This window comes from Geotrypetes seraphini, chromosome 15, assembly GCF_902459505.1.
Source record: "Geotrypetes seraphini chromosome 15, aGeoSer1.1, whole genome shotgun sequence".
In the NCBI taxonomy this organism is placed as follows: Eukaryota; Metazoa; Chordata; class Amphibia; order Gymnophiona; family Dermophiidae; genus Geotrypetes; species Geotrypetes seraphini.
Genome location: NC_047098.1, coordinates 11,551,789 through 11,566,774, shown reverse-complemented (window position 1 = coordinate 11,566,774; position 14,986 = coordinate 11,551,789). Strand labels below are relative to the sequence as shown.

The 14,986-nt window shown below is 43.3% G+C and overlaps 1 protein-coding gene across 6 annotated transcripts in view; it reads left to right on the top strand.

The window, feature by feature from the left end:
• CAMTA1 (calmodulin binding transcription activator 1) overlaps nucleotides 1–14,986 on the top strand; it is a 1,525,397-nt gene that overhangs the window by 285,760 nt on the left and 1,224,651 nt on the right. For all 6 annotated transcript variants that reach the window (XM_033922054.1, XM_033922049.1, XM_033922047.1 and 3 more), the window contains one exon: nucleotides 13,087–13,154. In XM_033922054.1, the coding sequence (XP_033777945.1) occupies nucleotides 13,087–13,154 (68 nt within the window). The remainder of the gene's footprint in view (nucleotides 1–13,086; nucleotides 13,155–14,986) is intronic.

Genomic DNA, 14,986 nt, shown 5'->3' with positions numbered 1-14,986 from the left:
TCGGGTCTGCGGCTGGGAGTCCCGGGGAAACTCTTGCTGGAGTCGGGTGTGCCGGAGGGGTTATTGTAGTTTGCTGGGTTTTTTTCCTTCCTCCGTTGGTCTTCTCCCGAGTTCTGTAGGGAATGGAGCCGGTTTCTTCGAGCCCTCGGGGACATTTTTAGGCATCGAGGGCAGGCAGTCATGAGGTGAGCTTCCCCAAGGCAACGGACACACACCTCGTGGGGGGTCCGCGGAGCTCATTTTTCTTTTGCAGTCCGGGCATTTCTTGAATCCAGGTTTTGCTGCTGGTTTTTCTGTTCTTTCTGCCATCGTTTTCTCTTCTTCTTTTTTTTTTTTCTTTTGAATGGAGAGCGTGATCCGTCCGTTTGGGAGGGCGGATGAACTAAACTGGATTAATGAGGGTCAGCACAGGTATATATAGGGCTACCTGCACATGCTCAGATGAGGCTCCAAAAAGCCTCCAAGTCCGAATTGGGGACGTAGGTGACGTCACCAAAAGTGGGGCTGACTTATACTGCTTGTCCATGGAGAAAAAGAAGTCTACCACACGTAACTCCATACCAAGGGGGTCTAACTGATCTAGGTGTGGCTTTACCCAGTAGCACACACAGATGCAATCCTAATTTTCTTATAAAACCAGAATTGCAATCCATGCAGGCCGCAGGCTAAAGCTAGAACTGGCCAGCTTGTTTCTCCACTCCTCCATCTTTACATAGAGCTTTTAGCAGTCCGGACAGCTTCAGGAGCTGTCTGCCTTGCCGTTGCTGCTCGTTTTCAGGCTGCAGGTGAATCGGGTCTGCGGCTGGGAGTCCCGGGGAAACTCTTGCTGGAGTCGGGTGTGCCGGAGGGGTTATTGTAGTTTGCTGGGTTTTTTCCTTCCTCCGTTGGTCTTCTCCCGAGTTCTGTAGGGAATGGAGCCGGTTTCTTCGAGCCCTCGGGGACATATTTAGGCATTGAGGGCAGGCAGTCATGAGGTGAGCTTCCCCAAGGCAACGGACACACACCTCGTGGGGGGGTCCGCGGAGCTCATTTTTCTTTTGCAGTCCGGGCATTTCTTGAATCCAGGTTTTGCTGCTGGTTTTTCTGTTCTTTCTGCCATCGTTTTCTCTTCTTCTTTTTTTTTTTTCTTTTGAATGGAGAGCGTGATCCGTCCGTTTGGGAGGGCGGATGAACTAAACTGGATTAATGAGGGTCAGCACATTAGGGCTACCTGCACATGCTCAGATGAGGCTCCAAAAAGCCTCACCTGAGCTCTGGGAGAGCAAGTCCGAATTGGGGACGTAGGTGACGTCACCAAAAGTGGGGCTGACTTATACTGCTTGTCCATGGAGAAAAAGAAGTCTACCACACGTAACTCCATACCAAGGGGGTCTAACTGATCTAGGTGTGGCTTTACCCAGTAGCACACACAGATGCAATCCTAATTTTCTTATAAAACCAGAATTGCAATCCATGCAGGCCGCAGGCTAAAGCTAGGACTGGCCAGCTTGCTTCTCCACCCCTCCACCTTTACATAGAGCTAAACAGTCATGTTTACCATGTTGGATCTGATTTGGGAATTGGAATGGTCGCAGTTTGCATTTTTTTTTTTTTTTTCTTTTGCCTTCATCTTAATCCAATCCTGTCGGTGCTGGAAGTTGAATTTGGTTGACTGTTCTATTTGTCTGCTCGGCCCGTTAACAATGTTTTGCTCACGCATGACCAAGCTATACATCAACTGCAAACAATGTTCGATATATGCGCCCCTCAAGCAACATTTTTTTAATCAACTCATGCCAGAGATTAACTTTATTTTTTCCCCTTCCACCTTCTGTGGCATAAATTTTCATGCAAGCCATTGTATTGCTATCCAGCAATGTAAATATTCATAGAGTCGGTAAGGGTCGCAATCTTGTGAATATTATGGGGCCTGGAGGCACTCTCAGAGGCAAAGCAAAGCTGTATCAGATTTGTGAATTTCCATGCAGAACAGTCTCTTCCATCAATGTTATTCCTACATAAGGACCCTTAAAGTACTCTTTTTATCAGAGTTTCTAGATGCTCGGCTTGACAAGCTTTAACTGCAACCATTTGTTATTGACAGTCTACCTTTCCAGCACTGCAACAGAAGAATCTGTCTTCAGCTAAAATGATAATAAAGTCCCAGATATTCCTCTCTAAATATTAACAGTATTCTTTTTCTTCTTTGGACTTTTTCTGATGTTATGGCCATTAGATTAATCTTCAGATTGAAGAAAAGCGACAAGATTACACCTTATATGTGTGAATTACACTACACTTCCCCCCTCCCCATTCGCGGTTTCGGTAATCGCGATTTCACATATTTGTGATTTTTTGGGGAGGGGGAAAAAATAAAAAAATAAAACCCAATCGTTAAGTCTTCCCCCCCGGCATCCTGGCCTTACCTGGTGGTCTAGCGGGCTTTCGGGGCAGGAGCGTTCTTCCTACGCTCCTGCCCCATGCAGATCGCTATTAGGAAATAGATGTACGGAGTTCTCATCGTAGTCTCGAGAGACTACGGGAACTCACAGCAGCCATTTCCTAATGGCGATCTGCAAGGGGCAGGAGCGTAGGAAGATCGCTCCTGCCCCGAAAGCCCGCTAGACCACCAGGTAAGGCCAGGAAGGCGGGAGGGAGGCGGGGGTGGGTCAGAGCCGGATAGTCGCGGTTTTTCGCCATTCACGGTCCGGCTCTGCCCCTATCTCCCGCGAATCCGGAGGGAGAAGTGTAGCTTCCTATAGAAGGGAGAATACTTTATAATTTCTATTGTATACTATTTAAAATACGGTTTGGAGAAACTCCTGGTCATATACCACATCTCATTAAATTTTCTATTAACCCATCGTTGAACCTAAGAAACAATGATACTTTTCGGTATTCAGTCATTGGGAACATTAGATACAACAGAACTTTTAACTCCACGTGGGCATATCGAGCAACAAAACTGTGGAAAGCATTACCAACTAATATTAACCAACAATCAAATTTTAAAGGCTCCTTTAACTAAGCCGCATTAGGGCTTTAACACGCGGAATAGCGCGTTAGTTCTAGAAGCGTAGCGCGTTGGTAATTTCCTGCGTGCGCTAAAAACATTAGCGCACCTTAGCAAAAGGAGCCCTAAATGTTTCAAAAAAAGACCTAAAGACCTATTTATTTCAAGAAGTCCTAAATATTGTTAATACTTGTTTAAATTTGTATCATCATCATTATGTAAAGCGCTGTGAACTTCATGGAGATATTGGCGGTATGCAAATAAAGATGAGAACGTAAGAATTGCTATACTGGGACATCACGTCCCCTTAACCTGTTTCCAACACTGGCCAATTGTCACGCCCCTGGCACCGCCTACCCACGGCTGTAGGCCAAGTGTTCAAGCTAGTCTGAGCTCAGCCAATCGGAGCAGGTTGCGGGCTTACCGAGGGTTAGACGTTAGACCAGCATTCTTCCCCTCAAGGGTCACCCGAGAATTCTTGTTTCAAGATTGGATTGGATTGGATTGGATTCTGCATCCTTTTACAATTCATATAAATGGGCTCTTTACCTTGTATGCCTTGGGTGAATCACTTCATAAAAATGGTTAATACAGCCTAATAAAAAAAATGTGTATTCTGGTTTACTTCAATGTGATCAGCAGCTATGATTCATCAGAAATTAGAATTTGCCTGAGGCCACCAACCGTTTATGAACAGACCAAACTAATGGAGGGAATTGAATTAATGGTGCTCAAATTTCAGTGCTGGAAAAAAATCGGCACTAAGGGGGTGGAATTCTAGAAGAGGAGCCTAACTTACCCTCCCCCCCCCACACACACACTTTTACAAAACGGTGAAAGAGGTTTTTAGCGCTGGCTGGCACGCTGAATGCTCTGCTCTGACGCTCATAGGAACTGTGACGTCGGAGCAGCGCAGAGCATTCAGAGTGCCGGTGCTGAAATCCTCTTGCGCGGTTTTGTAAAAGGGGGGGAGGAGGGGTTAATTAGTAAATTGACTTCAATTATTATTATTTTTTTTTTTTTTTATTTAATTAGGAGACGGGCACCTATCTTCTTAGGCGCAATTCTACAAAAGATAGGTGCCTATCACTTGGCACCAAACACCAAAGTACGCGTGAATTAAGGAGGTGGAGAAAGACTTAGGTGCCACTAGGCGTGATTCTCTTAAGGACTTAGGCTATAATATATGGTGGCAAGTCAAATGCATGCAAGACAAAAGCGCGTGGACAATTGCGCACAGACAATTAGCGCAAGACAATTGAGCGCAACACAAAATGGCAGAGCGCGCCACAAAAGGTTAACAGCACAATCACGCGCACGTTCACGTAAAGATGTCATTGTCATCATACGTGACTGTGTTTTGCAAATGCATTTTTAATCACTATGGTTACCTAGCCGCTTGTCTTGTGATATAAAGTCCTGCACGCTATTGTCTTGCGCTCACTTGTCTTGCTCGCGCTCAGTTGTCTTGCGCTCAGATGTCTTACTCGTGCATTGTCTTGTGCGCATTTGACTATGAACCATTCGCGCTCAGTTGTCTTGCGCTCAGATGTCTTGCTCGTGCATTTGACTATGAACCATTCGCGCTCACTTGTCTTGCGCTCACTTGTCTTTGCGCATTTGGCCGTGCGCATTTGCCCGATGAAGGAGGGCATCAACATTGTTTTTTCCAAACGGCGATGGGCCTCTCCAGCATTGATCGGCAATGCGCCCCCCCCCCATCGACGGAAAGTAAGACAAGCAAGCAACGTGGATAAGAAAGGCAACGGGAACTGTAATTGTGCAAGCGGTGCTGCTTGCCCAAAGCTTCCCTCTGACGCAGCTTCCTGTTTCTGCTTGGGCGCATGGTGGAGTGGGGCGGGGCAGGGCAGGGGGCCCTCGACAAATTAATCCTGCCCTGAGTAGTATGCCAGTAAATGGATTTTTCTGTGTGTTTATGGGTTAGCTTTGCGTAGCATGCATAGCATGGTATATCAAATAGCCATCCACAGTGGAAATAGCAATTGTATTTGAAATGTATGTTTTGAAAAGATAAGCATCAAATTGCATGAAAATCCTGCTTGATCAGGAAATGAGTTGATGGAAGTGGAGCTAATTCTATTTAACGTGCAATAATAATTAGGGAAATAATGAACAAACTTGGTAATAGACACTTTAATGATGAATGCAAGTTGTTTGCATAATTCCACTCAAGTTTTTAAATTTTTGTTCCGCGACACCTTAAAAAACAAAAGCAAAATACTTCATAACCTTCCCCCCCCCCAAATACACACACAGAAACATCCCATATTTCTTCTAATTTTTTTTGTCTATTGGTAGAAATGCACTGAAATATAATTGGCTAAATGTGGAAGATTGTAGCTGGGAGATGGAGAGAGAATTGGATGTTGTGTGAAATCAAGATTGACAACGAAGCTATAATGAATTTACAGCTCCCCACTGTTTAAATGCACATTGTTCTTATATATAAAATTTGTTTAACCAGTTTAAATGTAGAACTTTGTTTTTCCACTGCCAGCAATTCCATCTAGAAGATGGCTAGAAACAACACTGTAGTATGGAACGGAAAACAAAGATGAAAATGTTTTAATACCCTTATATCGCTCTATGGTACAGCCACATCTCAAACACGGTGAAATTCTAGTCACCATATTTCAAAAAAGATATAGAGGAATTAGAAAAAGGACAAAGAAGGGTGACAAAAATGCTAAAAGGGTTGGGACGGCTAGGGCTCTTCAGCTTAGAAAAGAGACGGCGCAGGGGGTGATAATGATAGAGTTCTATAAAATGCCGAGTGGTATGGAAAGGGTAGATGTGAATCACTTGTTTGCGCTTCCCAAAACTATCAGGATTACTAGGGGGCGTGCAATGAAGTTACTAAGTAGAAGATGTAAAACAAACTGAAGAAAATATTTCTTCACGCAACGTGTAATTAAACTCTGGAATTCGTTGCCAGGGAATGTGGTGAAATCAGTTAGCTTAACGGAGTTTAAAAAAGGCTTGGACACTTTCTTAATAATGGCCTATGGACTTCTCTTTTAAGATGGACTTGGGGAAATTCATTGCTTATTCCTAAGATAAGCAGCATAAAATCTGTTTCACTAGTCGGGAGCTAGCTAGATACTTGGGACCTGGGTTGGCCACTGTTGGAAACAGGATACTGTGCTTGATGGACCTTCTTATGTTATCATATGTCTACAAAATTATCCAGGCTATAATTTGTTCGTGCTAAATATTGGTAAAAGGTGTCGAAACTCTCATTTAGCATTTTTTGCACAGTTCCTAGGACTATGTAGCAATTATAAAGTTTTTAATGACAAGGATTTTCAGGGCTTCTAAGGCTCTGTTTATCCAGGATTAGAATCATTTGAACAGTCTTCTTGGAGTCCTAGCTATATCCCAGTGCACCCCCAGCTTAAGAAAACTGCATCAAAGCAATTAAGGGGGGTACGTTTTATTTTCCCCACTGAGCTTGCAGACCTGTGAATACTTTATAACTATGTTCTTACAGGCCAATTTGCAAATGGCTATGCCCTATGGAATTTCCTTTTCAAAATCTGACCTACAAAGTTGACAGATTAAAAAGCTTCCCCAAATTTGCATATGCTATTTATATCGCTAGGACTGCAGGGGAAAGTACAGGGTGAGGCAAAATAAAAGTAATTCCCTAGAGTGCTTTGGCGTTTTCTCAGCAACCGCTTTGCATTTCAACGAGAAATCTTTTGCATTTATTTAGTCCAGGGGTAGGCCATTCCGGTCCTCGCAAGCCAGAGCCAGGTCAGGTTTTCAGGATATCCGCAATGAATTTGTAGGACATGGATTTGCATGCACTGCCTCCTTGAGATGCAAGTTTCCAAGTTTATTAGTTTTTAATATCCCGATCATAAAATGAATATCTGACCGGTTTACAATTATAAAAAAAAAAAAAAAAAACCAACAGAATTTAATATAGAGTAGAGAGAAATAAAAAAGAGTGTAAAAGAGTAGATAGAGTGAACAAGTATGACATTTACAGACAAACTAGAAAGTGAGGAAAGATGGGGAGGTGGGAAAAAGTTACATAATTAAAGAAGAAAAAAGGATATAGAGGGGAAAGGGGATGACACATAAGGGGTGGGGGCATAATAAAGAAGAAGGTGGACTGCTCTAAAAAAAAAAAAAAAAAAAAAAAAAAAAAAAGATGATTTTAAGATTAGGATTAGAATCTGTCTCATGCATATTTATTGTGGATATCCTGAAAACCCGACCTGGCTCCGGCTCTCGGGGACCGGAATGGCCTACCCCTGATTTAGTCAACAAACTTACGTGTTGCTATGAGACAATGTTTAATTATCTTACATTATGCTGATGTTACTGACATTTTAGTGTTCCTACCTAGCGATTATTGCGCATTTAAAATATTTGCGCTAAAACGCAGTACGATAACGCCATTCAAATGACGCAGTCAGCAATGTGTTAGAATTTCGCAGTCACTGTGAATGCTCAGTGTCCACCCCAGCTTTAACACAGGCCTTCAGTTCAACGTTCCCTTTAAGCTGCGCGGCCGCACACTTTTTGACAGGCGGCCTTGCAGCTTGTTTAGCTCCACCATGCAGCTGGTGGAGTCAGGACCAGGACCCCTCCCTCTTCCATCTTGTGCCACTGCTGCTGCTTTCCTGAAGCAGCAAACTGAAAGACACCAGCTGCGGGACCTTCCCATGCATACCCGTGGCTGCTGGCCCACCCTTTCTGACGTCACTTCTTCTTCCGGGTGAAAGCCAGCAGCTGCAGATAAGTATGGGAAAGTCACGCAGTCAGTTTGTTTTAATTTGCCGTGGCTGCTGCTTCTAGAAAGCAGCAGTGGCTGTTGGGATGCTAGGGGGCAGACGCTAGTGAAAAAGGGCTGAGGGGAGAAATGGGGTAGCCACTGGTGAAAGTTGGGTGGGAAGAGAGAGGGGGCAGAAGCTGGTAGAAATGGTTTGGGGTGGGGGGAGAGAGGGCAGACGTTGGAGGGGTGGGGTACAGAGAGGAGGGAGATGATGAAACAGGGGAAGTGAAAGGGATACTAGTTGGAAGGTGAGGGGGAGAGAGGGGACAGACGTATGGAAGGGGAGAGATACAAAAAGGATGGAAATATTGATGGAAGGGGAGAGAGGAAGATGATGGAAAGGGGAGGGGGAATAAGCTGTATAGAAGGAGGGAGACAGAAGTGTGGATGGAAGAGGGGAGAGACAGGAGGGAGATGATGGAAGGGGGAAGTGAAAGGAGAGTGAGGGGCAGAGCTTGTATGGAAAGGGAAGAGAGAGAGAGGAGGGAGATACTGATGGAAGGGGAGAGAAAGTGTGAAGATGCTGGATGGAAAGGGGGAGAGGAGACAGGATGTATAGAAGAGGAAAGAAAAATGAGCAGATATTTGGAGAGGAAGAGGCCGAAAGGAGGGAGATGATGGAAGGGGAATAAACATTCCAGCAATTCTTATGTTCTTACGTCCCCTTTGGCCCATTGGACTCCCACGGGGACCCCCCCTCTAACCAACGGGACTCCCACGGGGATGGAAGGCTTTGGAAGCAGGGTTCGTCCATATAATATAATGGACACGTCAGCCTTAGTAAAAGAGGGGGTTTATAAGTTAATTACCTGAACAGAAAACAAAAACAGGGTTCCACCAAAGAGATTCCACAAGGAAAACAGCAGCGCAAACACAAAAGAAACTGTGGAATTGATGATCCTGTCAGAAGTAATTGCTGCTTTTTATGGGGACGAGCGGGGATGGAGGTAATTCCTTGCGGGGATGGGTGGGGACGGAGAGGATCCTGGTGGGGACGGGCGGGGATTTCTGTCCCCGCGCAACTCTCTAGACTGGTATTTAATAAATGTAAGTTAAATAAATATATATGTCTACAGAGGTTTTTGTTTAAAATGACACTTCGCATACCTAGTTACTGTACGGCTAAAAGTATAGAAAACATATGGTAGGTGAGGGAGCGGAAGGGAGAGACAGCGCTATACAATTAGCTGACATCACTGGTCAAAAAAGTATCTGAGTTTGATATCGGTTGAGAAACACAACCCATCCTGATCTTTGCATCCAATTTCTATTGTGTCGTAGCAAAATACAAAGGGACGTTTTATCTAATCTAATCTAATCTAATCCTTAGGTTTGTATACCGCATCATCTCCACGTTCGTAGAGCTCGACGCGGTTTACAGTAGGAGAAATAGGAAGGAACTACAACAGAGGGTTAGAGGTAGAAGTGTGAAGAAAATTTAGAGGACTTGGGATGCCAAGATATAAGAGTTTCCTTGATTCCTAAATTGGAGGGAGACTTACATTTTTTGAGAAAAGCCAGGTTTTCAGATGTTTGTGGAAAACTTGGAGGGAGCTCAAGTTCCGAAGAGGGGAGGTAAAGTTGTTCCAGAGCTCAGTGATTTTGAAGTGGAGGGAGGTCCCTAGCTTCCCTGTGTGGGAAATGCCTTTTAGCGAGGGGAAGGATAGTTTTATCCGGTTAACTGAGCAAATTATCTGGAAGAGATACAGCAGAATTCCTGTAGACACCTGGGAAGTTCATTTTATGCCTTATCACAAAGATGGCAATTTTAATCTGACCCCGGCAATGATAAATGTTGGCACATCACAATATTTTGTCATCTTTCATCTATTTCCCCGACTCCTCTGCTGTCTCCGTTTCTAATATCTGAGCATTCGGTTTCCCTGTCTTAGAAAAAAATGATTTCCTAGTTGGAGTAATAGAGAGCTCATGAAAAACACATACCAGCACCGTCTTAATTTAACTTAGACGCTGCCAATTTACTGCTAGCAAATCAGATGATCCTAGGCCAGATCTGGAAGTAATGGGCTGAATCGTGCCTGAGAGCCAGGGAGATGACTTATGTTGATGTTGCCCACTGGCTTTTTATGGAAATTATTAATAAATCAGTAATTCCATCTGCAATGATGTTGTTTTTGTTTATAAATATTTAATTTACCTTCAGGTGTCGAAATTTGCTCCATCTCTTTCTCCAAGTTTGCTGACGTTGCTGTTTTATGCTGAAATGTAGCTCCGTGTCAGAAGAGATCACACGGGGGGTCTGTGGTATAAAAAAAGTAGACTTTTTTTTTCCCCTTTCCTTTTCTTTTAACATCTTGTTTTGTTTTATTTTTAACTCGGTGCAGGATGCAGTAACGGTGGAAAGAAAATGAGCCAAGTATTGTGTTTAGAGAACATCTTTCTGAAAATTTGATCTGGGGAACTAATCTAATCTAATCTAATCCTTAGGTTTGTATACCGCATCATCTCCACGTTTGTAGAGCTTGGCGCGGTTTACAGTAGAAGAAATAGGAAGGAACTACAACAGAGGGTTAGAGGTAGAAGTGTGAAGAAAATTTAGAGGACTTGGGATGCCAAGATATAAGAGTTTCCTTAATTCCTAAATTGGAGGGAGACTTACATTTTTTGAGAAAAGCCAGGTTTTCAGATGCTTGCGGAAGATTTGGCGAGAGCTCAAGTTCCGAAGAGGGGAGGTAAGGTTGTTCCAGAGCTCAGTAATTTTGAAGTGGAGGGAGGTCCCTAGCTTTCCTTTGTGGGAAATGCCTTTTTGTGAGGGGAAGGATAGTTTTAATTTGTGGGAGGATCTGGTGGTATTAGGGTTTGAGGAATTCCAAGAAAGAGGGATAAAGGGAGGGAGGATACCATATAGGATTTTGAAAGCTAAACAGGTGCATTTATAGTGGACCCTGGCGATTATCGGAAGCCAGTGGAGCTTGGCCAGGAGCGGTGAGACATGGTCAAATTTACTTTTAACGAAGATGAGCTTGGCCGCGGCATTCTGAATCCGTTGGAGTTAGGCATCGTGTTGGTTTAGAAGTCCACGTGGCTCTCTGTGGCTCGTGTTTTAGGAGCTTTATTCACAATTTTCATGTATAAATACCATAAAATTATGGCCTATTATGTCTCCGATGTTGACACTATTTTGTAAAGACAAGTATGTGTTGACTTGTCTTTATAAAATACTAGCATAAAGGTAAATGTGCAGGCCAATATTTTTCAAGCATAGGTACATAAAATATAATCTATATTTCTGTGTTACACATAAGAACATAAGAATTGCCGCTGCTTGGTCAGACCAGTGGTCCATCCTGCCCAGCAGTCCGCTCACGCGGCGGCCCCCAGGTCAAAGACCAGTGCTCTAAATGAGTCCAGCCTCACCTACATACATCCCAGTTTAGCAGGAACTTGTCCAATTTTATCTTGAATCCCTGGAGGGTGTTTTCCCCTACAACAGCCTCCAGAAGAGCGTTCCAGTTTTCCACCACTCTCTGGGTGAAGAAGAACTTCCTTACGTTCGTACGGAATCTATCCCCTTCAATTTTACAGAGTGCCCTCTCGTTCTCCCTACCTTGGAGAGGGTGAACAATCTGTCTTTATCTACTAAGTCTATTCCCTTCAGTATTTTGAACGTTTCAATCAAGTCCCCTCTCAGTCTTCTCTTTTCAAGGAAGAAGTGGCCCAGTTTCTCCAATCTCTCACAGTACGGCAACTCTTCCAGCCCCTTAACCATTTTAGTCGCTCTTGTCTGGACCCTTTCGAGTAGTACCGTGTCCTCCTTCGTGTACGGTGACCAGTGCTGGATGCAGGACTCTAGGTGAGGGCACACCATGGCCCGCTCCTCCCAAACTCCATCCCTGTGTATACCCACTGAAAATATATATACCCATCATTTGAAAGGATGTACTGTAGTGCCAGTTGGTATTTTGCAAGAGATCACTTGTATGAATATATGGCCACATTCGTGAATAAATGACCAAAATACTACCCAAGTGGATAATCCACACCCCCTCATCATGCGTATTGTGGAAAACTGAAAATGCAGCTGTGTGCATTGTCATGACAACAGGTTTGGGAAGCCCAGCTAGACATTATTTATTTTATGTATTTTGCTCTTACACATTTTCCCATAAGGGTTGCATTTCGTGTAGTAGGTGTTTTTCCTGTCCCTAATGAGCTCGCAATCTAGGTTTGTACTTGAGGCAAAGGTCACAAAGAGCTACAGTAGGATTTGGACTGGGCTACCCTGTTGTTAACATGGTGCTCTAGCCGTTAGGCTCTTCATTCACTTCAAATCATGCAATGTTGCAACCTGTCTTTTCATGTGTGACTTTTGGGATAAGGAGATCTCCTCTATGCTGAAATTTCGGATGTCCTAGCCAAGGACCTTGAGACTTCATCTCCAAGCCCAATCCTTCCCTCTGGGCACTCAGCCTCCTATTAAGCCTTTAATCTCCTAATTATTGGAGAGTTATTCACTTGTGGCCTCCTTGATCTGTTCTGCCAGAGATAGGGTCGCCATATTTTTCTCCAGGAAACCCCAGGCACATGACCACGCCCTGTTCTGCTTCTAGCCCCTCCCTGTTCTGTCCCAGCCTTGCCCAGTCCTGTCTCCACCCCGCCTCATTCTGCCCCCAGCCCTGCGCCCTCACAAAGCCTCCTCTCTTCTTCTGGACAAGCTCCAGCCGCATCTGGAGGGGCTGGAGAATGTGCAGATATATGTGACATTTTGGTACTGTATAATGTTTGTACTTCTGGTGTTTGTGTGTGTTATTTGATTGATGACTTTCTGTTAGTCTTGTATCGCCTTTGCCATGGCCTCAAATGTGGTATAATCATGGCTGAAATGTAACACTTTAATATCCATGTGACCTCACTTGAATGACTAATGAATTATTCAGCTTTGCCAACCAGTTCAGGTCTGATTTTCCTGCTGACACCTTAATGCATTCTGCTCGTGATGTTGTTATTTTTCATATGAAAACAGGGCTGTATAGATCAGACTGACAAATCCTGGGCTGCTGTCTAATTTCAAAGTCACATGAAGTTAGTTTATGAACTCTGCTTCTTTCAGGATTGCAAACCAACCAAATAATGTGACCCACCCTATTCAAGTCAACTGGTCAAAATGATATCAACCATACAACATAATTCTATCATAGCAAAATTGTTTTGTGCCAGAGGAATGCAATCAATAACCTTCCAGTTCGTGTAATTTTTCAGGTCTGTATCATTTGCCACAGAAAAATGGGCTAATATTCTTTATTTTTCTATGAATTTTGTCTTTCAGGAAATTGCAGCTTATTTAATAACATTTGAAAAGCATGAAGAATGGCTGACCACTTCCCCTAAAACAAGGTAATTTTCAAAATACTGTAGATTGTTCAAGCGTGCATTGATTTATCTCCATTTATCACTCGATCTGCTGTTCAATGCATTGGGTCACAAAGTGAAAGTGCCGTGTCATGCTTGATAACTTGTGACATTCAGGTCTCGTTAATTGATTAAGCATTGAATAGAATCAGCTGGATTAAAAATAGGCCACCTGAGTCCTTAGAGATAAAAGGGCTAACCTGATGATTAAACACTTAATTGTGTCCTTTCAGAGGATGGATTTGAAAGGATTTGGGGAGTGAATGGCATTTGAAGACAGCTTATCTTGACAGTGCCCTGCACTCATGCCTAACGGGCAATTGCTAGTTTAGACTGTGAGCTGTTTCTTTTAGGTTTAAACGATCTGTTCCTTGTTGCTAGAGTTACCAAAATGGTCCAGATCATCAGTGAAAGGTGGGTGTTATGTTGTCTCGGCATCTAAGAGGTGGTAGAACTGTTAGTCTCCTATGTATGATGCTTCATTTCCTGTTCCATTCTGACTGTGTACGTTCCCACTGATGAGATATTTCAGCCGGTCTTTCTGAGCTTTGCGAAAACAGGGCTACAATACTCAAAGGAGACAATTCTGTAACTGGGTGCTTATAATTAGACGCCTGGAGGGCATGCAGTAGGAACTTGTTCTAGAAAGCAAAGTAAGTAGCTTTCCGGTTGTTTGTTCCTTTGCAATTGTTAATAAAGATAATTGACCAAAAAAAAAAAAAAAAGAACAGAAGCATAACCAAATGCAGAATATACACACCTAATGTTTAGATTTTTCGACTTATGTTGGCCATAGTGCTAGTGTCAGTGTAATAATAATAACTTTATTTCTTCTATACCGCCATAATCTTACAACTTCTAGGCGGTTCACGGTGAAGAGAGCTGGACAGTCAGTGAATTACAGAATACAAATGGCGAGGATGATACAGTACAGTCAACGAATTACAGGTTACAATTAGTAAAATACAATACGATACAATACAGTTATCAGCATGGAGTTAATCGTTTAGAACTGGTAACTGATTAGGAGATAAATCTGTTGAATAGTGCTTTCCGAAATGCCTAAGTGTAAGAGCCTAAGTGTAACAGGGATAGGTATAACTTACGGCAGTGATTCCCAGACCTGGGCACTCCATCCAGTCAGGTTTTCAGGATACCCACAATGAATATTTATGGGAGAGATTTACATGCACTACCTCCACTGTATACAAATCTCTCTCATGAATATTTATTATATACTACTCCTACTCCTGCCATTCATTCAGTGGTGTCCGACCCTTGGATACTCTGTAGGCTAGTCCTTGCCATGCTTCCCTGTTTTCCACGGCTTCTTTCAGTTGCTTGATGTTCATTCCCGTGCCATTCCGACTGGCCCCTCCTTTTCTAGTGAATTTGCCCTCATCACATGTCCAAAATAGATCAGTTTCTGTCTGGTAATCTTGCCTTCCAGGAACAACTCTGCGTTTATGTGATCAAGAACATCTTTGTAGGTGATCCTAGCTGTCCATGGGGTTCATAGAAGTCTTCTCCAGCAGCACGGCTTGAAGGCGTTGATTTCTCTTTTATCTGCTTTCTTGAGAGTCCAAGTTACTCAGCCATATGTTGCGATTGGGAACACAATGACAGTGATCAGGGACAGACTTCAGAGAAGTCAAACTCTTATCCAAGGCCCATTTATTATCATTGGCTCTCAATTAAAGTTGGGAAAACAGTAAAAAAAACCAAAATAACCCTCCAAAAAGTCAGAGAAAAAACTGTTTCTAAAAAGTCCAACTTACTTATACCCAAATTAGTCAAAAGCTACTGCTAGTAACAGA